The sequence below is a fragment of the Rhinatrema bivittatum genome, chromosome 14, assembly GCF_901001135.1.
Source record: "Rhinatrema bivittatum chromosome 14, aRhiBiv1.1, whole genome shotgun sequence".
Taxonomy (NCBI): Eukaryota; Metazoa; Chordata; class Amphibia; order Gymnophiona; family Rhinatrematidae; genus Rhinatrema; species Rhinatrema bivittatum.
This window is the reverse complement of record NC_042628.1, coordinates 48,080,939-48,107,314: the sequence shown is the minus strand read 5'-3', so window position 1 is coordinate 48,107,314 and position 26,376 is coordinate 48,080,939. Positions and strand designations below refer to the sequence as shown.

The following is a 26,376-nucleotide window of genomic DNA, read 5'->3' as shown; positions in this document are numbered from 1 at the left end:
GTGGCCAGAAATGAACCAATTAAACATAGTCAATCTCTCATTCTAAAACAACCGTGAGACCTATTCTAAAAAAAAAAGTCTTCCGCTGATCCATCTGACCATGCCAATTCCTTGTCAACCATGCCATCCTCAATCAATACCAATTCAGATTTAGAAAATTTCATAGTACTGAAACTCTGCTTCTGTCCAGTTTTTATTCCAGTACACATTGTTAATCTTATTAGCAATAAAGTCAGCATTTAATGCACTTAACAACAATATATACTGCCACTCACCTCTAGTCTGAAGCTTCTCCAGTAAGCATCATGCAATATCCCAGGAACATATCTGAACTTTCTGTTGTTCCTAAGCCCTTATAGGCCCCGTTTGGACTTCCTGTAACACACCCTGATGACATCACATCCTGCCTAGTATAAAGGAAGCTCAGAAATATCACTCAGTACATTTGCAACAGGTCTCCTGCTCATTCAGCAAAGCTAATTGCTACAGGATGGTCCTGCTTTGTTCCTGGTTTTTATTTCTGTGTGTCCTTGCCCTGCCCTCCCTACTCCAGTCTGCCCTGTTGTGTTTCTCCCCCTTCCTGATTTATTGTTGCCTTGACATCAGCCTGGATCTTGACTTCATTTTGCTCTCTGCCTGACCTGACCCCAGCCTGGCCACTGATCTTGCTTATTTCTACTTTATATCTGGCCTGAAAAGTCTTGCTGGCTGTCAGAACCTCTGGGCTGAACCCAAGAGGGAGGTGGCTGGTCAGGAGGAAGATCTAGTCTTGTGGCATATTAGCTGCTGCCTGTTAAGGCTTATCTTGTGCTTGCACAAGATAGGCTGTATAAACTTAACAGTGGCCCAAAACTCACTAGCTCCATTTCATGACATAGTATGCTCATCATACATCTCATGAATATTGGGATAGTTGGGTCAGTTCTAGCATGGTTCAAATCATATTGTAATCAACAAATCAGACTACCCTCTGTTTACAGGAGGGCCGCAAAACTCTGTGTTGTCTACAGTGCTGTTAAATGCATATTTAATACCTTTTTCTTGATGTTTATTTATTTATTCGGCTTTTATATACCATCGTTTAGACTAGTCGTCACAACGGTTTACAAACATTTCAAACAGAAAAATCCAATAAAATAAACATAAGATGAAATATAATCATAAAACAAGATAATAAAAGACATAAAAAAATAAGAATAATACAAAGCTTCATGGTCAAAAATACAGTTAATAAATCAATAAAAAATATAGAAATATAAAAGTAATCTGTAAAACTGTGGTAGTTAAAAAATATAACGGGAAGCTAAAAAATTAACCATTACCTATTGTGTAAGCCTGCTCAAATAGCCAGGTTTTAAGTGCCTTTTTAAACGACTTGAGTTCTTGTTGACTTTCCACTCTGGGTGTCTCATACAAATTATATGCATATGATATTCAATTCTAATTTCCTCTAAAAGCTTCCTGGAGTAACACCACTAACTTTTTGGCTGGCTGCAGGATAACCCATGATCAGCCATATTCACCCTATATGTCGAGACACTGCCATGCTGCCTTGTCCCCTGGCTGTCCCTAGATGCATGTTTGCTACACCTATAATTAAAGGCTCCATGGTGGGAAACTGTGCTATCAGTGCCTGCTAATGACGTTGCAAGGCAGGGTATTTAAACTCCAGCCGTGCTTCTATGCCTTGCTTCAACAACAGGTTCTCCTGCCTAATAGTGCGTGTTGCTTCCTATGTCTCTGCCGTGTCTTTCCTCCATGTTTCCTAGCCTGCCTTACCTTGTCATTGTCCTGCCCTTCTCATGTTCCAGTCCTTTGTACCTTCTCTCTGTCCAGGTCATTTGTCTCTGTCTGACTTCCTGGTTCTGACTTTGCTACGTACTTTACTTCTTTTGCTTGCTGCCTGCCCTGATCTTGACCTGGACATGGATACTGTTTGTTCGCTGCCTGCCCCAACCTAGGCCTGAACCCAGATACTGTTGCTCGCTGCCAGCCCTGACCTTTATTTGCTACTCATCCTCACCTGACTGTCCTTGCTGGGCTCTTCCCTAAGCCCTCCCAGTCCCTAGAACCCAGCCTGCAGGGAACGGGGCTGGTATAGGTGAAGCCTTAGAACCAGCCAGAGTAAGGATGTGTCCATCTGTTGTCAGCATGTGCCTAGTAGGTTCGCCTGATAGACCAAGTCACAGCCCAAGGGCTCACATCCGTGACATAGACTTGCATCTTTATGTTTGTCCTCATTTAAAGCCAGGCTCTTTCATCATAAACTATCATTGAACCTCAAAAAAACTGAAATTATAAATATAGGGTGTCATCATACCAAATACCTCCAACCTTCTATTTTGATTCTCAAGAACTATCCATATCTAAGAAAGTTTGCAATCTAGGCATAACATTTGATCCTTCCCTGCCAATGCAACCACACATAAAGCTGTTGTTCAGACTTCTTTTGCCAATCTACAATTACTTCTTCATCTGAAGCCTTTGCTAGATCCTTCAAATTTCAGAACAGTTCTTCAGTCATTAGTCCTCAATGCTCTTGACTATTGCAACTCACTACACACAGACCTTCCCCTGAATTCAATCAAATCCCTTCAAATAATTCAGAATGCTGCAGCATGTATGCTTACCAGAACTGCTATCAGAACACAGTGGTTGTCAGTGCAGTGGTGGATTCAGTCAGAGCTGTAACCAAGCAATTTGGCACCTAAGGCCAAGTAAAAACAAGTGCACCCTTGCCCTGTATACAAATGAGCTCTGACACTCTCTTAATACTTTTTAACTTACTACATAACAGTATTAGTTATAATCTATAAGTAGCCATAAATGAGACCCTTTAATCTGTATGGATGTGACCCTTACCCTCTACCCAATTTGATATACCACTTGTTATAAAAAAAAATATATCTAAGTGGTGCACAGTGAGATTCTAGAGCCTGTAGTAATATTTGTAGTGTAGTCCTTTCATAGGTAAGGTTGTTGTTGTGTGAATCCTGAGTGTTAGTGCTGTAATGGTATGGCAGGTTTGCTATAAAGGTTCTGAGTGTGTTTTGGGCAGGTTTTTGTGGTGCATCACAATGTGCCTGGTGGTGGAGAGTTTGTTTTGTTATCAATTAAAATCTAAAACCTAATTAGTGTAATATAATCAAATCCTATAATTCAATAGAAGAGAAAAAGGCACGCTCCTTTTTCAGCTCCTACTGCCTAAACAGATAAGAGATCATTTTTGTATTCAAATATGTTGAGGGTGGGTTGTGGATTTTATAATTATTAATACATCTCCTATTGGAAAACCATAACAAGCACAGACACTAAAGACTAGCAGAAACCTTCACTGCCGTCACACAAGCACAACACAGGCCGACTCTTACCTAATACAGAATAAAGGGACAACAAATTAGAAACAGAAAAATCCCAACAAAAATTAAAATTGAAACCTAAAAATCCAGAATCTATGAGCAGTGCAACACGGGAGAAATGCATTTCCACCTCTACTGAGCAAATTTAAAATATATGAGAAATGCATATTCCCAAAGCTGACATATTCCTCTCTCTAAATAATTAAAATTAAAGGGTTTTTTTTCCTTACTGTTTGTTGGGTGGGCATTTTCTTTGGTGCTGTTATCTCTTTTTGATCTTCTCCTAAATTCTTTCCAGGATCTTCTTTCCATTTTCCATTTCTTCTCTCCTCTTATCCTCTTCCTTTCCTACATTTGTCTCTGATATTGATCTTTCCCTTTAATTTTTTCTCCATTTCTCATTTCTCTGTCTTTCCATCCACTCATAGCTAAATTTCACCTCTCTTCTTAACCTCACTAATCCTCTAATCTTCAGTTTCTATCTTTTCAGCTCTCTCCTACCTACCAGCTTTCTATTTCCCACTCTCACCCCATCCCATTCTCCTTTCTGTCTCACGCCTTCCTCAGTTTCCTATTCTCGTTTTTCACCCATTCCCCCTATTTCCACTCACACCCTCCTCAGTCTCTAATCCCCTCACCAGATCCTTCCTTGTCATTCATTCCACCCCTGTCCCCGTTCTTCTGTCTCTGAACCTCTGAGCCTCCTATATTACCCCTCTTCCACTGCCTTCCAAGCCCCATTCCCACTGCATCCAACTCCCTTTCCAGTACTCCAGGACATTTGCACCCTCAGTCTTACCTTCTGCAACCCATCTAAATACACCCCCACTCACACTCAATTACAGATTCTGTACTCTCTGCCCCTCCCACTCTGAGTCCTTGCCCTCCTGAGTACCCTAATCTCCCTTGTTCTTCCCTTGCTCTCCATCTCCAGTACCCAAGTCCCCCTGCTCTCCTCCATTTCTAGTGACAGCATTGCTCTTCCCTGATATCCTTCTGCCAGTCCATGTTCTTCTACTGCTTTCCCCATTCCCCCCTGCTCTCTCCATTCCCGAATGACAGCTCCTATTTTCCTCTGCTCTCTCCCCACCAGTCCTGTTCTTCCCCTGCTCTCTCCCCTGCCAGTCCCTGTTCTTTCCTCGCTCTCCCCATCCCCAAGTGACAGCCCCCATCTTCCCCTGTTCTCCCCTTACCTGCCTCGTTCTTTCCCTGCTCCCACCAGGCCTCATTCTTCCCTTACTCTACCCCATCCCCAAGTAACAGCTCTGTTCTTCCCCTGCTCTATACCCACTGGTCCTTGTTCTTTACCTGATCTCGCCCCCCCCCCCCTCAAATCTCTGAGCCCACATTCTTCTCCTGCTCTCCGACCTAATCTCTGTTCTTCCTCTGCCTTCACCCCAAAATTCCCTTATCCTGGGTGTCTTGCTCCTACCTTTCCAAGAAGCTTTCTGGCTGGCTGCTTCAATCCCCTGAGCCTCAACTGTTTGAATCATATGGTTCTGTCTCTTTGGAGCCTCATGTAGCTCAGATAACATCTGTTTGAACTGCACATGCAAACAGATGATGTTTGAACCTCACAGGGCTCCATAGATCCAGAACCCTGCTGTTCAAACCGCAGAGCTCAAGTTTCAGCCACGGGGGCCAGAAGAAGAACGAGACATCACGCAGAGGGGGTAGGAGCTGCTTGGCAAGATTGGGGTGGGAAAGGTCAAGCCCACGTTCCTCTTGCACTCCTAGCCTCCGCTGTGGGTCAGGTATTCATGTGATGGCCGGCGGTACCCTTGAGCACAGGCGTCTATGGCCAAGTCCATATTGGCTGATATATGGCTAGCTATGGCTCTGGATTCAATACAAATTAGCTGTCATAATACACAACATTCTCACTTACATAACTTCCCCTTGGATTTCTTCTACTTTGAGGCTATATAATCCATCGTCAGCCTTATGTTCTGCCAGTCAAAATCTCAGACATTCCTTCATTGTGCCTAGCTCATAAAACACAAGATTTGCCACATACTATGTCAGCCCAAAGGTCCAAGAAGCCCAGTATTCGTTTCCAACAGTGGTCAATCCAGGTCACAAGTACTTGGCAGGATTCCAAAGGGTATATCAAATGTCTAAAAAAAAATGAAATAAAATAAAAAATAAAATAAGTATCTTAATAATGATTAATGGACTTTTCCTCCAGAAACTTGTACAAACCTTTTCTAAACCCAGTTACACTAACTTTGAAGCGCTGAAAAGTGTGAAAAGCAGAATATAAATCTAAATAAATACAAAAATAAATAATAGTTTCATCATTTTTTTTATTATTTTATTTGAAAGTGTTTGTATACCGTCTTTACAAACAGTGTTTAATCAAAACAGTTTACATAACTAAATAAAAAAACAAATAAAAGTTAAACTTAAAAAACGTAAGATTATAAAATTATAAAAAACGTAAAATTACAAAAATACTCAATAAAAATAAAAAATATCTAAAACAATAATTAGTTTATAGAGATGTGAATCGTGTGATCGATCGTCTTAACGATCGATTTCGGCTGGGAGGGGGAGGGAATCGGATCGTCGCCGTTTGGGTTTTTTAAATATCGTGAAAATCGTGTAAATCGAAAACCGGCACACTAAAACATCCCTAAAACCCACCCCGACCCTTTAAAATAAATCCTCCACCCTCCCGAACCCCCCCCCAAATGCCTTAAATTACCTGGGGTCCAGTGGGGGGGAGGGCGGGAAAACCGGCACACTAAAACAACCCTAAAACCCACCCCGACCCTTTAAAATAAATCCCCCACCCTCCCGAACCCCCCCAAAATGCCTTAAATTACCTGGGGTCCAGAGGAAGGGTCCCGGTGTGATCTTTTACTCTTGGACCTCCGGTGCTTGTAGAAATGGCGCCGGCGCTACCTTTGCCTTGTCATATGACAGGTCAAAGGTAGTGCCGGCACCATTTTGTTTTTTGTCCCCCGAGGTCAGGAGCGTAGGAGATCGCTCCCGGACCCCCGCTGGACCCCCAGGAACTTTTGGCCCGCTTGGGGGGGGCCTCCTGACCCCCACAAGACTTGCCAAAAGTCCAGCGGGGGTCCGGGAACGACTTCCTGCATGCGAATCGTTTTTTCCGTACGGAAAAACGATTCGCGGCAGGAGATCGCTCCCGAACCCCCGCTGGACCCCCAGGGATCCCCAGGGACTTTTGGCCAGCTTGGGGGGGTCAGGAGGCCCCCCCAAGCTGGACAAGCTGGCCAAAAGTCCCTGGGGGTCCAGCGGGGGTCCGGGAGCGATCTCCTGCCGCGAATCGTTTTTCCGTACGGAAAAACCAAAGGTAGCGCAGGCGCCATTTCTAAAAGCACCGGAGGTCCGAGAGTAAAAGATCACACCGGACCCTTCCTCTGGACCCCAGGTAATTTAAGGCATTTTGGGGGGGTTCGGGAGGGTGGGGGATTTATTTTAAAGGGTCGGGTGGGTTTTAGGGTTGTTTTAGTGTGCCAGTTTTCCCGCCCTCCCCCTTCCCCCGATTTACGATTTTTTGACGATAAATCGGGGAAATTGTTATTGTATCGTGGCTCTAACGATTTTTGACGATTTAAAATATATCGGACGATATTTTAAATCGTCAAAAAACGATTCACATCCCTATTAGTTTACATAAGATAAATCAATATATAATAATGATGTGCCATCATGTCTCTGGCAACAAATTCCAGAGCTTAATTATGCATTAAGTGAAAAAATATTTTCTCCTATTTGTTTTAAATGTACTACTTAGTAACTTCTTTGCATGGCCCCTAGTCGTTGTACTGTTTGAAAGAGTGAACAACTAATTTGTGTTATGAACCCTGCCCGCGGGTCTCCCCGCGAGCAGGTTCCTTACCTGGTTTCCCATGCTGCTGTCCGATGCGGCACGGAGCCGCCGAAGTCGGGCTGTCCCACACGGCCGGAGCCGCGGACTCTGCTTCCATTTGCGGCCCGGAGGCCGCCCCTCTTGCCTGCTCTTCACCTCAGCCAGAGCCGCGGACTTCTCTGCTCCTCTTCGTGGCTGGAGCTACCGCCGTCTTCACCATCCCCGGGTCTGGAGGCCGTGATCCCCAAGCTGAATTGGCGGCTGGAGCTGCCCTCGGGGCCTCCTGCAGCGGCTGGAGCTGCTGCCATCATCGGGGCCTGTCTCCAGGCCCAGCCCTGCGTTGCCGACGTCGGTGCAGGACCGCGGTCCACGGTCCTGCACAGTTCCTATTTCCTGCCTCTAGGCATGCGGCCGCGCCTCTCTTCTGGATTTAAAGGGCCCACAGCTGGATATGCCCTGGGCTCCACCTTCTGACTGTTTCCTGTGCCTGCATTTCCTCGTGGCCTTGCATCGGAGTGTCTTCAGCCCTGGAGGCTCCTGCCTGCTAGCACTCCGACAAGTCCCTTGTCTTCTTCGTGGAGCTCCTCGTCTCATCTTCTCCTTGTCATGTCTTCGTTGCCTGAGGTCCCTATCCAGGTGTCCTGGTGTCTCGTCATTTGATGTCCCGCTTCCTGATGTTCCAGGTCCCTTGGTGTTCTTCGCCTGTGCTCTGGAGCCTTCTGTTCTGCCGGCTGTGGATCTCCAGGTGATGCTTCTCTGTCTTGGGAGATGCCGGCAATGGACTGGTGTCTTGTACTCCTGAGCCGTCCTGTGCTGCCAGCCTTTGTGGTGCTTCGGATGACATCGGCTTCGTCGTCAAAGCCCCACCTCGACTGGATTCTCTCCTGCGCTTGTTCCGCTCTCCTCATGGTCCGTGACCAGCCTCCTTGGGCTGTGTAGGGCACGTAGTAGGACAGGGTGGTCCGCGACCAGCCCATTGGGTCTGCCCGTAAAGGTGGGCTGAGTAGGACGTCCTGAGAGACAGTGCCATTGTCTACCTTCCCAGCTTCTTGTCTCGTCAGGACTTTGTCAAGTTCCTCGTCTCGTCTCTGATGCCATTGCATCAGCCTTGGTGTCATGTCTTCACATCAACCCTTGCCTGTGATGCCGTCACATCAGCCTTGGTGTCATGTCGTCACATCAGCCTTGGTGTCATGTCTTCGTGTCATGTCTTCGTGTCAAGGCCTCCATCTGCTCTCATCCTCAGGCCGGCCTGCTGCTCCATGCCGATCCAAGTGGCAGGTCCGAAAGGGCTTGGAACATTCAGAGGACAGTTCCCCTACCAACATCATCCTGTTGTTGGCTCTGGGAGCTTGCAGGCCCGGCAGAGGGTAAGACCGTGTTCTGCCATGCTGGGACATGTCGCCAACCCTCGGTTCGGTCCTGGATCCATCTGGGGTCGGGCCAAGGCCCAAGGGCACACTAATACCCGTGCTACACAACAATTTGGATTCCACTCCATTGCGCTCATTATTTTATAGACTTCTATGATATCTCCCCTCACTAGTCTCTTCTTCAGGCTGAAGAGTCCTAACCTCTTTAGCCTTTCCTCATAGGAGAATCATTCCATCCCCTTTATTATTTTGATCACCCCTCTCTGTACATCTTCTAATTCTGCTATATATTTTTTTTAATATGTTGACCAAAATTGCACACAATACTCAAGATGCAGTTGCTCCATTGAGCGATACTGAGGCATTATGATATTCTCTGTTTGATTTTCCTTTCCTTTCCTAATAATCCCTAGCATTCTATTTGCTTTCTTGGCTGCAGTCACACACTGAGCAGAGGATTTCAACATATTATCCACAATGACGCCAAGATCCTTTTCCTGAGTAGTGACTCTCAATACGGAACCGTGCATTGTGCAGCTATAATTTAGATTGCTCTTCCCGAAGTGCATCACTTTGCACTTGTTATCTGCCATTTGGAAGCCCACTTTCCCAGTTATGCAATTTCTCACAATCCTGCTGGGATGTAACAACTTTGAATAAATTTGTGTCATCTGCAAATATGATCACCTCACTCTACCTTTTTCATATCCATGCCAGTTATGTGGAACTCCCTGCCTCTTCCTTTGCATAGCATAAAAGATCCTAAAGATTTCAAAATAAATAAGGCATTAAAAACAACTCTATTCAGAGCAGTTTTTCCAGCAGGGTAATATTAGATGGCCAACTGTATTAACTTTTTGATATGGCAAAAATTATTCCTTGTAGCCTACTAGACAGGGTTAAAGCAGCAAATATGTTATCATTCGTGTAAGATTATCTATTTGTTAATTTTAAATGTGTGTGTTTTTATGTAACCTGTCCCAAACTTTGGGAGGTGCTTGAAATAAGTGATTTTAAATAAATAAATGAAATAAATTGCCATGAAGTGGAGAGCAGGGGGTTAGGTTTAGCATCAGAAAGAACTTTGGCCGCTTGTGTAATCTCAGTCATTGGGAGTTTTCAAGAGCAGGTTTAACAAACATTTGTCTGGAATACTCTAGGAACGGTACATTATACCTGGAAGCAGCAGGGAGATAAACTAGATGAATGACTCCCAGCTGTATCTTTTGATGATTCTATGAAGTGACCTACCCAGGAGGTAGAGCGGTGGAGTTGGGATTAGAGCTCACATTCCAGGAATTCTCCTGATTCATAAATCTGAGTACTAACCACCAGAAGGTAGAGAGAAGGGTGACCAAAATGATAAAGGGGATGGAACAACTCCCCTATGAGGAAAGGCTAAAGAGGTTAGGACTTTTCAGCTTGGAGAAGAGACAGCTGAGGGGGAACATGATAGAGGTCTATAAATCATGAGAGATCTAGAATGGGTAAATGTGAATCAGTTATTTACTCTTACAAATAATCAGGCCTCCACCGAGCGCACCATTTAGCCCCCGTTTGGCCGTGTGCTTTTGACGCGCTATTATTACCCCTTATACTGAAAGGGGTAATAATGCGTGGAAAACGCGTGGCCAACCCCCGAAACTAATAGCGCTCATCACATGCAAATGCATGTTGATAAGCCTATTAGTTAGTCACCCGCAATACAGAAAGTAAAATGTGCAGCCAAGCCAAAGGCAGGAGTTAATTTCAGACAGTACCAGGCAAGTGTACAGAAAAACAGAAAAAACTGCTTTCCTGTACACCCTCCGACTTAATATATTAGCGATATTAAGTCGGAAGCCCAAAAATTAAAGAAAAAAAAAATCTGCCCACGGGTTGGAAAATGGACGCTCAACTTTGCCGGCGTCCATTTTCTGAACCCGTGGCTGTCAGCGGGTTCGACAACCGACCCCGGTAAAATTAAGCATCGGCTGTCAGACCCGCTGACAGCCATCGCTTCCGCCAATAAGGAGGCGCTAGGGACGCGCTAGTGTCCCTAGCGCCTCCCTATTAGCACGTGCCCTAATTTAAAATAAAGAATCGCATGCCCAAGAGAGGTGCCTGGGCACTCGCCTCGTAGTGCCAGCTCTCCCGCGGACATTATTGAATGGGCCTGAATAGGATGACTAGAGGGAACTTCATGAAGTTAGCAAGTAGCACATTTAAAACAAATCCGAGAAAATTCTTTTTCATTTAATGCACAATTAAGCTCTGGAATTCATTGCTGGAAGATGTGGTTAGGACAGTTAGTGTAGCTGGGTTTTAAAAAGGTTTGGACAAGCTCCTGGAAGAGAAGTCCATAAACTGCTAATAAACAAGTTTACTTATTGAATAGCCACTGCTATTACTGGCATTAGTAGCATGAGATCTATTTAATGTTTGGATGCTTGCCAGGTGATTGTAACCTGGATTGGACACCTTTGGAAACAGGATACTGGACTTGAGGGACCTTCAGTCTAACCCAGTATGGCATTTCTTATGTTCTTATAACATATGTCCTCTAAGGTAACCTGCTCCACTGGATGTAATATGCTTCTTGTTAATGTTGTTGCAATGTAGATAAAAGGTTAGTTTAAATATTCTGCATATAGTAACCAGGGCTTATTGTTTCTCCACAGATGGAGAAGAAAGAGAAATCAGATGATGTGCAGCCCACAATGGATCAGATGGAGGGAAATGCAGACGTGGTGGCAGGGCAGGAGGCTGGAGGACGAAGAGAGTTAAAAGAAAGAGTGCAAAAAGAGTCTGAGGCCAGAGCAGAGACTGAGGATCAGAGGGAGTCTGAAGCCGGAGCAGAGGCTCGAGCTCTGAGGGAGTCTGAAGCCGGAACTGAGACTCGAGCATGGAGGAAGTCAGAAGCCAGAACAGGGGTTCGAACTCAGAGGGAGTCTGAATTGAGAGTAGAGGCTGGATCAAGAAGACTCTCTGCAGCTGGTGCAGAGAAGACAGCTGAGCCCAGGAAACAGAATGACCAATAAGTGTCTAATCGTTATAATATTAGTGTCTCTTCGCAGTAACACGAAAGTTATATTAGGGAAAGATATAGAGGTGCTGAGCCTCATGATCCTTTTGTAGTGGACACATAATTATTTACCCCTTATAGTCAGGGACCTTGTTTGTAATAAGTGATCATTGTCTAATAATTCCTCTCCTCCAATCAGAAAATACCCAGATCATGGACAGAGATGTGGATCGTGATTATTGTTATTGGATTTCCCAAACATTTCTACAAATGACATCAGACACACTGATGTTTGATTGCTTCTTGGGACTGATTCTTTTCAACATTTTTGCAAGAAGGAGTGTCGGGAAAGATTTGTCTTATTGCAGCCAGGAAGGCATAGAAAACATGAGGTGGGAGCTAGTGAAGCTCAGGAAATGGTCTAGAGTCAGGCAGCTAATATTTAATACTAAAAATATACAGAGTCGTGCATTTGGACTGCAAAAACCCAAGGGACTAGTACAGTCCAGGGTGAAATTCTTGTGTGTGTGAAAGAAGAGCAGGATCCGGGGGTCATCATATGTGATGACTTTAAGGTGGCCAAACGGGTACATAAGGCAATAGCATAAGCCAGATAGAGGCTTGAGTGCATAGGAAGAGGAATGGTCAGCAGAAAAAAAGAGGTGATATTGCCCCTGTATAAGTCCAAGGTGCGACCTCACTGGAATATTGCATACAGTTCAGGAGACTGCAACTTCAAAAGGCTATAAATTAGTTGGAGTCAGTCCAGAGGATGTCTACTAAAATGATCAGTGGTCTTCATTATAAAGCAGTGGTTTCCAACCCTGTCCTGGGGACACCCCCCCCCCCCCAGCCAATTGGGTTTTCAGGATATCCACAATGAATATGCATGAGAGAAAATTTGCATGCACTGCCTCCATAACATGCAAATTTCCTCTCATGCATATTCATTGTGGATATCCTGAAAACCTGACTGATTGGGGATCCTCCAGGACAGGGTTGAGAACCACTGTTATAAAGAATTAAAGTTCTAAACATGTCTGCCCTAGAGAAGGGGTATCCAGCTCCAGTCCTTAAGAGCCACAAACAGGCCAGGTTTTCAAGATATCCACAATGAATATGCATGAGATACATTAGCATACACTGTCTCCACCTGTAATGTAGGGTGTTTGATGGCTGATCCCAGAGATACAAAGAAATATCAGAGGGACAGAGTAATACTTTTCAAAAACAATGATGACATTAGTAGCTATTTTAAAATTTATGTTACTCATAATTAGCAAAAAAAACCCCAAACCCACAAAAGTTGTTAACAAATCAAACATACTAAAAAATCAATATAAATCCAGTCACAATAACTGCTGTAACCACATCCTCTGGCAATGAATTCCAGAGCTTAACTATGCAATGAGTGAAAAAGAATTTTCAATAATTTGATATAAATGAGCTACTTGCTAACTTCATGGAGTGCCCCCTGGTCCTTCTATTATCTGAGAAAGTAAATAACCAATTTACATTAACTTGTTCAAGTCCTTTCATAATTTTGTAGACCTCTCTCTCTCCTCATTCGTCTCTTCTCCAAACTGAACAGCCCTAACTTCTTTAGCCTTTTCTCATAGGGCAGTCGTTCCATGCCCCTTATCATTTTGGTTGCCCTTTTCTGCACTTTCTCCAGTGCAGCTATATCCTTTTTGTGATGCGGCGATCAGAATTGCACAGTTTTCAAGATGCGGTCTCACCATGAGTGAAACAGAGGCATTATGACATCCACCGTTTTATTCGCCGTTCCCTTCTTAATAATTCCTAACATTCTGTTTGCTTATTTGATTGCCACAGCACTCTGACCCAATGATTTCGATGTATTATCCACTATGATGCCGGATGGTAACTCCTAAGATAGAACCTAACTTACAGGCCGATACACAGTAAGGACGCGTAAGAAAGAGTGCGGCAGTGCCAGGCGCATCCTCGTTTGCCGCGCGCACAATTTGGTTCACATACCGTTTGATACAGTATTCAAATGAGACACAAATGCAAGCGGCGTCCAAAGCGCATCCATGAAGCGGTAGGCGTGCGCAATCCATTTTACTGTATAGAGCGGTATACAGCACCTATACAGTATCCTGGGTGCGCTGGTACCTGTCATTTCAAATGTCAATCCACCAGGAAAGTGGATGGTTCTCCTACAGACCCACTGCCTTGAGCGCCCAGCTGGACGTCCAAGCCGGACATCCGAGATCGCAGCTTGGACGTCCAGCCTGGGCGCTCAAGGCAGGGGGAAGGCCCATGAACGTCTGTCGGCATTGAAGCAAGTACCACACACTAGTTACTCACCAAAATACTCTTTCTTCATGTGCAGCACCAGCTCCTTCTCCAGTTCCAGGGACTGACCGCACAGGCTGGAGCGTGGACTGGCCTGCGGCAGGCCAGTGCCGTCAGCCTCAGGGTCGCCCGGGGCCCCGTAGCGCGAGTCCGAATAGCTGGAGTGAGTGCCGAAGTGCCGCTGGTCGAAGCCGATGCTGCTGTACCGGTTGCTGCTGAGCTTGCTGCCGCTGTCGTAGCCGGTCAGGGCGCGGCGTGCATTCATGCATCTTCCCACTGCCTTGAGCGCCTAGTCGGGCGCTTAAGGCAGCGGGAAGGCGCATGACAGCGGCAGCAAGTCGGGCGCTCAGGTCACAGCACTCAGGTCACGGCGTGCATTCATGCACTTTCCCGCTGCCTTGAGCGCCTAGGCAGCGGGAAGGCACATGACAGTAGCAGCAAGTCGGGCGCTCAGGTCACGGCGTGCGTTCATGCGCCTTCCCGCTGCCTTGAGCGCCCGCCTGGACGTCCAAGTTGGGCGCTCAAGGCAGCGGGAAGGTGCATGAACGCACACCGTGACCTGAGCGTCCGGCTGGATGTCCGAGGTCACGCCGTAGGGTGTATAGGGATAGGGCCTGATACAGGAGCTCGTGCCCACTGCAAGTCAGCGACGACAAGGAGCCCAGACCCACGAGAAGGCCAGAGGAACCCTGGAAGCGGTGTCCGTTCTTCCCTACGGAACCGAAGTACTCTGAGGTTAAGCGCGGTGGTGCCCGGTTGGGTTACTTTTTTCCCCCTTGTGCGACATGAATTTTTTTCTGTTGATTGGGTTGGTTTGGGACTGGGCAGCTAAGTTCACCACACTAACGCCAGGGTCAGGGTAGGTGGTAAATTTGCAGGTTAAAGTCGCGGCAAAATAGCTGGTTTAAAAGGCGATAATCTGGGCGCACATTACTGTATCGGAGGGAATAGCTAATCCAATCATTAACATATCATATACATGCGGTGGGCGGAAAGGGATACGCGTCGATCTCAGTAAGCGGTAAGGACGCGTAAAACCGGATACTGAATCGCAGGTTAGACATACGCATCCAAAATGTGCGTACAAAGCGGGTTAAAAACAGGGTAACCACGGCCATGCTTTACTGTATCGGCCTGATTGTGTAACAACAGGAAGGGGTATTTTTCTCTATATGCAGGTCTTTTGTAAGCAGATAAGTATTGTTAAATAACTAACTAAAAATAAACATTGCACAAGAGTTGAGGTAATGGATTGTTGCACTGCACTGGATAGGGCGGGAGGTGATGCAGAGTTTTATTGCATGAGAGAAGGGAGTCATAGGCTGTGTCACTATGCAAGGCTGGGGGATTTGTTTTCTCCAACAAGTTTTTCATTTAGTGGCCCTAATAAAATAAGAAGTTGAAAGATGCTGTGACTGGTGTGTTATATAGTATATGAAATACTATCTCCCATTTGCTGAGACAGTAAGAACTATTGAACCTTGCCGTCATTTCATCCAATTGGCATGAGACCCGCTGTTACTACTATCACATCCGGGTTTACCCCTGTGCAGCAGAGCATTGCTGTCCTGTCTCATTACTCTATGCATCCTGCCATCCAGCCACCTTGAGATCCACTAACACTACCATCCTGCCCCAGCACGGGGCAGAAGAACGCTGCTGTCATAGGCTCACAGTGGTTTTCTTTCTCTTTACAGGTTTAAAACTTCCATCAATGAGGGCGCAAATGAAGCCAGTAGCACAAGTTGCATGAATGAGCCGACAACCAACAGCACTGGAGACTCGCTCCCTCCTGCAGAAACCACCAATGCGGGACCCGTACCACAGAGAGGACCTCCCAAGTTCAAACAGAGGCCAATCCGGTCATTCAAAAGCAAACCACCCAAGAGAGGCATCATAGGGTGAGGGGCAGACAGATTTCTGCTGGAACAAGTGCGGAACATTTGTGACCATTGCTGGGGCCAGCAGCTCTAAATTACTCAGCAATAATCATGTCATGTGGCTTTAAAAGAAGAGGTAGCACTCAAACCAAATTACAGCAGCTTTTCACTGGTGTGTCGTGATTGGTGCTGCTCTTTACCAGGTCTCCTGAATCCTTGCGAGAAACCATGTTAGCAATAAACACACAAATTACCTCCCTAACCACGGGATCTGTTTGGCCCCTAGCATAAGAGATATTGCCATTTTATGGACCAGCCAGATCTCATTCCATGCAAGGTAAGTTGTAAAATCCTTCTGAGTGTGGCTGCTCCAAGGATTGCAGGAGAATCATGGGGAACAGAGTTAATGGCATGGAAATAAAATGTGGCCTTAACACTGGGGGTAAGTGTCACTGCTGTGTGCACCTCTGACCTATTACAAAGTTCCAGAAGGTTCAGCGTTCTGACAACGTATGTGTACTGCCAGTGTATTATTACCTGTATGGTACCAGCTACGAGCAGGCGACAACTGGTGTATTATTCACATCATGGTATAACCTGTGAGGAGGATACAGCTGGTGTATTATTCACCTCATGGTACCAACCATGAGGAGAGTACCGCCGGTGTGTTATTTATTTCATGGTATGACCGATAAGGAGAATACTGCCAGTGTGTTATTCACCTCATTCACTAACTGGAAGAATCTGGCACTCCAGCATATTGACCCCAGCACGATACCCAGAGGGCCTCTGTGTCTCTTTTCTCATCTCCAACTTAGTTTGAAGTGAAAGTGAACCTGTCCTTCCTATGAAATAATCTTTTTTTTTCTCTTTCCTTTCCAGCCTTGGTGAGGATATCCCGGGAATGGATGGGCTTGGCACAGGTTGGTTCACATTGTCTAAGGACAGAAACTGAGCAGTATTAGGGAAGAAGGGAGCCATCAGGTCTGAGGGATTATCAGTGGTGGTGATGTCACCTTTAAATGATTATAAGGGGTGATGATGTAAGCACTGAGGCTTTAGATATGATGATGTCAGAGTTGAATGCTGTTGAGATGATGTCATGGCTTATTTATTTTAAAATGTTTATATTCCACCTGTAGCAGTAAATCGTGCTAGGCAATTTATCCTGCGTGATGATGTCAGTCGTACTAGGCAATTCATTGTGGGGCGGATTTTAAATGCCCTGCGCGCGTAAATCCGGCTGGATTTACGCGCGCAGGGCCCTCGCGTGCCGGTGCGCCTATTTTGCATAGGCCGCCGGCGAGCACAGAGCCCCGGGACGCGCGTAAGTCCCGGGGCTTTCTAAAAGGGGCATGTCGGGGCGTGTCTAAAATGACACGGCGTTGCGGGGGCAGGCCCGGGGGCGTGGCGCTGGCCCGGGGGGCGTGGTCGAGGCCTCCGGACCAGCCCCTGGGTTGGGTGATCGCGCGCCAGCAGCCTGCTGGCGCGCGTAGATTTAAGTCTGCTTTTAGCAGGCGTAAATCATGAAACAAAGTTAAGGGGGGGGTTTAGATAGGGCCTTTAATTACTCTTGCTATAAAAACCCAAAAAACACACACATACACACACATACACACACATAAAAACCCAAAAACACACACATACACACACATACACAACTGAAAGGCTACGCTTGTTTCTGCTGCCTGAATAGGAGAACAGCAAAAAAAAACAAAAAAAACCCGCTAGTATTTCATAGGCTGATCAGGAACTGTTAATTATAATAAATCCTAATATCCTCCCCTCTCCAGCAATGTCCACTTAGTGTAGTCTAGCAAATACTACAGCACTGGCTTCCAGCTAAAAGGAGCCCCCCTGCTGGGATGACAGGACATCCCAGGGACTTCAAAGCCAGTTGATTACAGCTTCCTTTTCTTTCAAAAGAACATCTGCTGTTTTAACCATTTGGCATTCCTGACTTCAAAAAAAACTGTTAAACAACCATTTGTCCTTTGAAGTCAGCTTTGCTGAGCAATGGAAGCAAGGATTTTGAATTAATAAATGCTTCTAAAAAGTCACTTACTTACACATCCAAAGACTTGTAGTTTCAGTTTCTCCAGACTGCAAGAGGCTAGAAACAAAGGAGCAAAACGAGAAGTGGATCAGTCTTTTAGCAGGCGTAAATCATGAAACAAAGTTAAGGGGGGGGTTTAGATAGGGCCTGGGGGGTGGGTTAGGTGGGGGGAGGGCAAAGGAAAGTTCCCTCCGAGGCCGCTCCGAAATCGGAGCGGCCTCGGAGGGAACAGGCAGCGCGCGCCGACCCCGGATTTTATAATATACACGCGGCTACGCGCGTATCTTATAAAATCCAGCGTACTTTTGTTCGCGCCTGGTGCGCGAACAAAAGTACGCGATCGCGCAAATTTAGAAAATCTACCCCTGTTTGTGGTGATGTGAAGCTGATCATTATATAGAGCAGTGCCTGTGACCTGTTTCGCTCTTAACAGGCTACTTCAGGTGTAACCCTCAATGGCAGCAGCCTTCCATAATCGCTTCTGTATAATAGCACATATGTCACAAACATTTCCCTGCTGTACCGCGGCCCCTGATATATCATCTTGGCAGATATGTTTCAGGAACACTCAGACATTCTACAGTGTCCCGTCCTCATCAGTGTTTCCCAACTGAAGTGCCATCAGACCTGATTAGGGGTAGCGCAGAAAAGTCACCACTGCCTGATGCTCACATCAGGCCAGCACCTGGGCTCTGTTCTCAGGAACCAGATAGCAGCAGGACACCCACCAGCGGTGGCTCTTACAAGCATAGGACCTCCTTTCTGTGCACTCATGCAGGACTCTTCTTCCTGGCTCCAGCAAGAACCCCGGAGTAAGGCAATTAACGGGCAACTTGCAGGGCACAGAGAGTGGGACCCTGCTTTGTGCAGCACACATATTTCACCCAGCCCCCTCCTCATCTTCCCTATCTTGAACTTCCTTCTTCGATCCTTCTGAGCTCTGTCCTATTCCCAGGCTGAGTGAGACGGGGAGAGAGTGTCACCACGTGCTGGATGTGATTCCCAGTGCCGGGAGCAGCAGTAGGGGAGGAGCCCTGGCAGCCACACGTAGCAGCCACAGTAACTAACGGAGTCAGCTGCCCACGCCACACCGACTTCTCTCTTCCCCTGCACTTGTACATGGAGGGAGCTGGTCCATTGTGAGAAGTTCAGGTGTGCTTTCCTCCCTTCTCTCCCCTTGTTCTACAATGTGGATGAGAGACTGGAGGGGCTTTCAGTGCTCCATTACCTCTTCTTTAGGCCGTTCGAGTCCTCTCCATGTCTGCACCACCTGTTCCATGGACCAAACTGCTCCAAAATATGTCTAAAGACACCTGTAAAAGACTGCGTCCTTCGCTGTGAGCAGATCAGGCTGCTAACTGAAAATGTTCCAGGAGGAACGTGACTGTGGAGAGCCAGGGCCCCCACTGCTGAGTCCATCTCTGAGGAAGAGGTTTGCATGGAAACCCTGACATGATCGGGACAATTAAAGAAGGTATGGAGGAGCTGGTGGCTAATAAGATTAAATCGATCCTTTGCAGAGAGAGGAGAGCGGAGGTCAGAGTGAGGGGGCTTAGAAGATCCGCTCTCTTTGGCAGAAGACTGGAAAATTGGAGCAGAGCCAGAAAACTCTGTTTGAAAAGCAAGAACAAATTCCGAAATAACAATCTCTAGCAGAGACTGACAAGGGCAGGGTCATGGAAGCAAATCACTGCTTGGAGGATCTCACCTGTCAAAGATCCCAGATTGCTGTTCGTCAGGATATTTCCCCTGGTTTACAATAATGGAGGCGACCTTTCCAACTTGTAACGTGGGGCCTGATGAAATTTGGAGTGTCTTATGCTACATAATGTTCAGCCAAATCCCAGGTCTCGCATGCAAAGAACATTTCTATTAATAGAAAGAGGCCAAGATATCTATGAAAAGAGCCTGATCACTCTAGTCTTTTTGGGGTTTGTTTTTTTTTAAGGTTTTGTGGGTTGCTTGATTTCTATGAACCCATTGCGCTTTCTCATTTGTTGTTGAGAAATTGAAGCACACTCCTGTCTGTGTAGGCTCTGGAGAAATACAGGAGATCATTCTTCCTAAGGACCTGCAAGCATTGCCTGCCCAGAGCCATCACATAACTCCCCATGAGTGGACGCCTTGCTATATTTTTTGTTTCAAGCAAGGAAAGTTGGGTTATGTTAGGAAGGTTTGCGCCAACACCAGCATATCCTGCGTGTTCTCCCAGTTGCCTGCACCAGCGGTCCTCTGTGACCTGGAGAATGGCAGGTGGGTGGGTGGCTGGCAATCTGACACTCTTCCTACACTGCTGCCGATGGCCAAGGCCAACTATGGCACTGACAAAGAGGCTGCACAACCCTTGGTCCAGTCATGAATGCCCCAGAGAAAAGGGAATTAGAATTATTTCTGCTTTCCAGCACTTTCCTCCCCCCCCCCCCCCCCCCCCGTGATCTCTTTTGCTATCCTAATCTCACCTTCCAAATTCAGTCCATGAGGATTACCCCTCCAGAGAACCTGAAGATTACATCTCTTAACCGCACTGTAGAGTCCACCCTCACAGACTCTCCTTGTGGATCATTCTTCCCAGGGCCGGTGCAAAGCTTCGGTCATGTACGCCCCACCCCCCCAGCTTACTATCCACAGCAGCTTCAGCACAGCACTCCCTTCTTTGGCAATATTGGCTTTCCCCCTCTGGGCCTCATGCTGCTGGGATTTTGCTGCCTTCAAATGTTTGGCACTCTAGGCGACTGCCTAGTTGCCTAATGGCAGTGCCAGCTCTGGCTCTTCCAGCATGGGGGCCTTGCTGAATTGGCTAACAGTATTCACTTTGCTGGTAACCATGGAGGGCTTGGGTTGGGAGAGGAGGCACTAGCCTTGAATAGAAGGCTTACTTCTCTTTCATTTTCTGCTCGTCTCATAGAAAACTCCATCTAGTCTGCCCAGCAAGCCTATGGTAGCATCACCTGCACCATACAGGTAGCATCATACAATGGCATCTGCTGTGGCATACAAGTTACCCATACTTATTTCCCAAACCATTAAAGTCAGGACCCTTGTTGGTTGCTGTCTGAATCCATTTCTCCAATCTCTCTTATCTCTTGCCGTTGAAGCAGAGAACAATGTTGGAGTTGCAGCACAAGTTTAAGGCTTATTGGTTAAGGTTTGTAACAGCCACATCAGCAAGTTACCCCATGCTTATTTGTTTTCCCCGACTGTCATGTCCTTGTTGGTTGCAGTCCGAAACTAATTCCACTTTTTCTCTTTTCCCCCTCCCATTAAAGCAGAGAGCAATAATGAGTTGCATCAACAGTATGAAGGCTTGATGGTTAAGGGTAGTATCCGCCACACCAGCAAGTTACCCCCTTGCGCTCTTTTCCTCATTTCCAGGGTATCAGCAGGCACTGTTTGATGTTCAGAGATGCACGGAAACTGTTACCTTTTGGCTGGGGCATGGACTCGAATCAGTTTCCCTTTCTTTCCCCCTGTTTATTCTCAAATACCGCTTCCATATATACAAGGATGGTAAATGTGGCAGTGCTATGTATTGCCATGGACTGCAATGAGAGACCAAGGAAATGTAACAGAAAAATACAGAAATAGTTCCAAATGGATTGGATGCTACGGACCTGATTAAAAAGAACTTCCAGGCTCACCTTGGTTGGTTGCCTTTACATATTGCAGCTTATGAATTCCAGAAGGAAGCTCTTTTCAGCACAATGCAACTATTGGGGTGAGCACGAGCAGTGAATATGAGAGACTGAGATTGTATCCAACATACCCTACTTTATGAACGAGGTTCCTTTTTACCCTGGGCGAAACCACTGACTGTCTGTGGGACCCTGGGCGAAACATTATTTCACCATGTCTGAGGTTAATCAACACGAACTGAGCAGTAACAACAATCTTCTGCTATACATCGATCTGTCGCATGTTTTGTGTTGTGCTGCTGCTGCGAGTCCTGTATTTTGGATCTTGTCTCTGCACGATGGTCCATACACACGGGTCACCAGCGCATACACTCAGGCTCCTGCTACTCCTCTTCCTTTCTTGCTTGCCTGCTGTGAAGGTCTCACCCTGTGCACTGTGCGAGCTACGGTGCCACAGCCCATTGTTCCAAATGAGGATCTCAGAATATAAACCTACAACTTTTAGGCTTCAAACAGGGGACTCGATTGCTGAGCTAAAAGAGCACCACTCCCACCCTCCCCCCACCAGCCTCAGCTGAGCTACTGAAGATCCCTGTGTACTTGATCCAGGTGCTCACATCCATCCCCTTCTTACCCCCACCCTGTCACATCGGCCTAGGCAAGGGATTACAGTTCTTTACTGGACTAAGCTTCCTATCCGCGTGAGGCCAGTGCTGTGGTAGGTGATAAGAGATTAGGGACAGAGAGATGTGCGTCAGATGGGATATACAGTCTGGCTATATTCCCACATCGCTGAAGCAAAGTGACATTAATGTTGTGATCAAAAAAAAGAACAACATAAAAAGATAAGCCTCCTGCATCTGCAATCCCTTCAGCTTGGCGCCCTCTGCTGCCCTCACCTATTTGTATTCAATGTTGAAAACCTCTCGTGCTGAGCCCAGCAAAGTTGACACTGCAGAGGATTCACAGACCTAAGAAGAAATATACTCAATACAAGGACCCACAAATTGATCTTCACAATGGATTCACATGTAAAACATCATATGAGTATTGTGTATATTTGATGTATTATTTTGTTGGATTCTGAGTGAAGATTACGTACATTTGTATCGTGATCTGCCCTGGGCAGCTTGAAATAAATACATACTCATATACACAGCAGCTGACAACTGCCCCCCCCCCCCCCCCCCCCCTGGAATATTGCCATGCTTGACAACACCAAACAAATTCAGGACCATGATGACTCTCAACCAACTCCCTCAGCAGATTCATACACCTGGACCACAGCAAACACCCAGAATCACAACCAGTCCCTCCAGAGGATTCACCTGTCTGTCACCAAAAAACAGCCAGGAGCACAACTCACAACCAATCCCTACTTCCAACAAAATTAACACATTCATTATCATCAGATGCTGCCTTCCATACATGCATCTCCCTGTGCTTTTCAAAACAGATTGCATGCAGGCACTGTAAGCATTCCCCTGTCCCCAAAGGGCTCACAACGTACCTGAGGCAATGGAGGGGGAAGAGTCTTGCCCAGGAGCACATGGAGCATCATCAGGATTTCCCAGCCCACTGCTCTCACCACTAACTTACTCCTCCACTCATAAACCCACATCATTTGTTAAGGTGCATCAGTTCTCCCCATGCTCAGCTTTCCTCAGAACCTACCCGGGCACTTGCAAAGATTCCACCAGTGTGAGGCAGGGTTTACACTGTCCTCGTCTCCTTCCCCGAATTACACAAACTTAAGGAACCTTGTGCAGGGGTTTGTTTTTTTGGCTTTGTGAAAATATTTCTCTTATTAACTTGATCTTGTCTAATCACTATCTAACAATGCTGCAAACTTTAGAATTTTGTAAACACTTCCTCTCTCCCATCCACTTCATACATGTTTTATCTTTTGTAATTTCTATCCCCTCCTTCTGCTTACATAAGTTGGCTCATGGTACTGCAGACTCCTTTACACTTTTTTTTCCCCCTTGTTATCTTTATTCTTTCACTTTGGCCTTGCCTTTTTAATTTCTGAATTTACTTTTAGTGCGCAAACTTCTTCGTGACCTTGGCAATTCTTCATATATACCTCCCACATCCCACTGCTGTCTTTTCCAAGCAGTTCTTCATCGCCTAGCAGTAAACCTAGAATTTGTTTATATTTCCAAAGGGTATGGTCCCCAAGCCCTGGGAGAAATTCATGAGAAGAAGGCATCTTGGGTTCAGTGCTACCTCGGCTCTGTGCCAGGGGGTGGGCTCCAAACTCAGTCCACTGTGAGCTGGGGGATGGAGGTGTGGGAGGGCAGAGGAACTGTTCTTCATGATGCTCTGTTATTGGCTTAGCTGCAGAGGGGGAGGGTTCATAGTGCTCTCTAATTGGCTGACAGCTCAAGTAGAGGCTATGGTGCTCTCTATTTGACTGAGCTGGTGTTATGGATTTTTCTCACAGCTCTACACTTAGGATTCATCCTGTCTAATTGTCTCAGAGCTCCTGGGGGTGGTAGGAACAGACCTGCATGGATGTGCTTGTAGAGACTTGGTTTTAGGGTTGGTGCCCTGCTGCATCTGTAAACCCCCCACTTATGGAGGAGGCCACATAAATAACTCCACCTCTCAGCTATGTGATTTAGAATGGGCTCCTGTAACATGCTCACACAACTAAAGGGCTTCCCAGGGATGGGGAGGAGAGACTGGAGCAGAAGGAAAAGCTAACAAAATAAAACAAACCTACAATATTACTACTGCAAGTAATATCAACAAAATCAGTGCATGCACATTTACATTCATACTATATAGGCAACGGAAGTGCAAGGTATTATTGTAAAATAAGAATATATTACTATTGGAAAAGTAAGAAAATTAGTTTTTTGTAACAAAAAACCCCTCACCTCGCCTTATAACTCAGTTCAGTTCACTTCAAGCAAATTTAGAAAATGGGTTTTCAAAATTCCCATCTAAATTCTGGGCAGAATATTAGCATAAACCCTCAGTTTAATCTCACGTGATTGTTGAATACTTTAGATGAACTTCTTTGCAATCCAGATGGTTGATGAAGCAGTTGCCGATGCTTGTAAAAAATTCACAGTTGCTTCCAGCTCTCCCATGGGGCCAGTGATCACTTGCCTCATGGAGAAAATGTCTGAACTCTCATAATTAAATGAAATTCCTTCTCTATTCTGAAGAAAATCCCAACAAATCTTTTGAAACACTAACAGGCCAATGCAACATCATGTGCTCAGACTAGGGCACAGGCCAACCCACGGTTGGACATGCAGTTTGGACGTGAGTCCATAAACCCTGATGCAATAAGGAGATCAGCGTGTCCAAAACGCACGTCCAAAACAGTGCATAGCTAATAGCGCTCATCATATGTAAATGCCATGTTGATGAGGCTATTAGCTAGTACACCCGATGTAAAAAAATAACTGTGCGCCCGATGCGCACATTTTAACCCTTAAAAATTAACGCTAGCCTGGAGCTGGCATTCTCTTGGGTTAGCCTGTGCTGTAGTCTGAGCACATGATGTTGCATTGTCCCCTAAACCTGAACAGAAACACAGAAAATACTGCTTTTATATGGTTCCTGTGACTTAATATTGTCACGATATTAAGTTGGAGGAACCACAGAAAGCAGCAACATAAAAAAAAAAAAATCTTCATGGAGGCCAGGTTAGGAAACGGACACCCAATTTACGAGCATCCATTTTCCTAACCCGCGTACAGCCATGTCTCCTAGGTGCTCGATGCCATGGATACGCTAGGGACGCACAATTTATCCCTAGTGTCCCCTTTTTAACACGGTGGCTCATTTGCCTATTGCATCGAACACCCAAGTGAGGTGAATGTGCACACGGTAAATAATGGGCGTCCAGTTTGGATGCCCGTTATTTACGCATACTTTATCACATTGGTCTGTAAATACTGTCTAGCTAACTTGAAAATAACAAACCAATGCTTATAAAAACAATCCACTTTAATTACTCTTGCTATAAAAACCCAAAAAACACACACATACACACACATACACAACTGAAAGGCTACGCTTGTTTCTGCTGCCTGAATAGGAGAACAGCAAAAAAAACCAAAAAAAACCCGCTAGTATTTCATAGGCTGATCAGGAACTGTTAATTATAATAAATCCTAATATCCTCCCCTCTCCAGCAATGTCCACTTAGTGTAGTCTAGCAAATACTACAGCACTGGCTTCCAGCTAAAAGGAGCCCCCCTGCTGGGATGACAGGACATCCCAGGGACTTCAAAGCCAGTTGATTACAGCTTCCTTTTCTTTCAAAAGAACATCTGCTGTTTTAACCATTTGGCATTCCTGACTTCAAAAAAAACTGTTAAACAACCATTTGTCCTTTGAAGTCAGCTTTGCTGAGCAATGGAAGCAAGGATTTTGAATTAATAAATGCTTCTAAAAAGTCACTTACTTACACATCCAAAGACTTGTAGTTTCAGTTTCTCCAGACTGCAAGAGGCTAGAAACAAAGGAGCAAAACGAGAAGTGGATCAGTCTGTTAAGGTTGGCCATGATCAGGTAGCAACCCTACCATACATTGATATCATTCCAGCTTTGACACTAACAGAGCAGGCTCCTCTCTCTCTCTTTCTCTTTCACAGATATCACGGTGATCTGCCCTTGGGAAGCTTTCAGTCACCTGGAGCTCCATGAACTGGCTCAGTATGGCATTATCTGAGGACACTTGGATCCAGCTCAGTAAATGTTCCCTTCGCCTCCTGGCGTTAGATGTAGGATTTGTGGATTCTTAGATAGACAAGGAACAGAAGCTTTTTATAACATGCGGCGATGCAAGAGTTCAATTACCCCAATATTGACTGCGTAAATGTAACATCAGGACATGCTAGGGAGGCAAAGTTTCTAGATGATATAAATGACTGCGACATGGAGC

At 45.8% G+C, this 26,376-nt stretch overlaps 1 protein-coding gene across 1 annotated transcript; it reads left to right on the top strand.

Moving 5' to 3' along the window:
- Positions 1–15,648: 15,648 nt before the first annotated feature.
- LOC115076152 (retinal cone rhodopsin-sensitive cGMP 3',5'-cyclic phosphodiesterase subunit gamma-like) lies at positions 15,649–26,163 on the top strand. Its single transcript, XM_029577289.1, has 3 exons — positions 15,649–15,800; positions 16,662–16,702; positions 26,087–26,163. The coding sequence occupies exons 1-3, from the start codon at positions 15,649–15,651 to the stop codon at positions 26,161–26,163; spliced, it is 270 nt and encodes an 89-aa protein (XP_029433149.1).
- Positions 26,164–26,376: the final 213 nt, after the last annotated feature.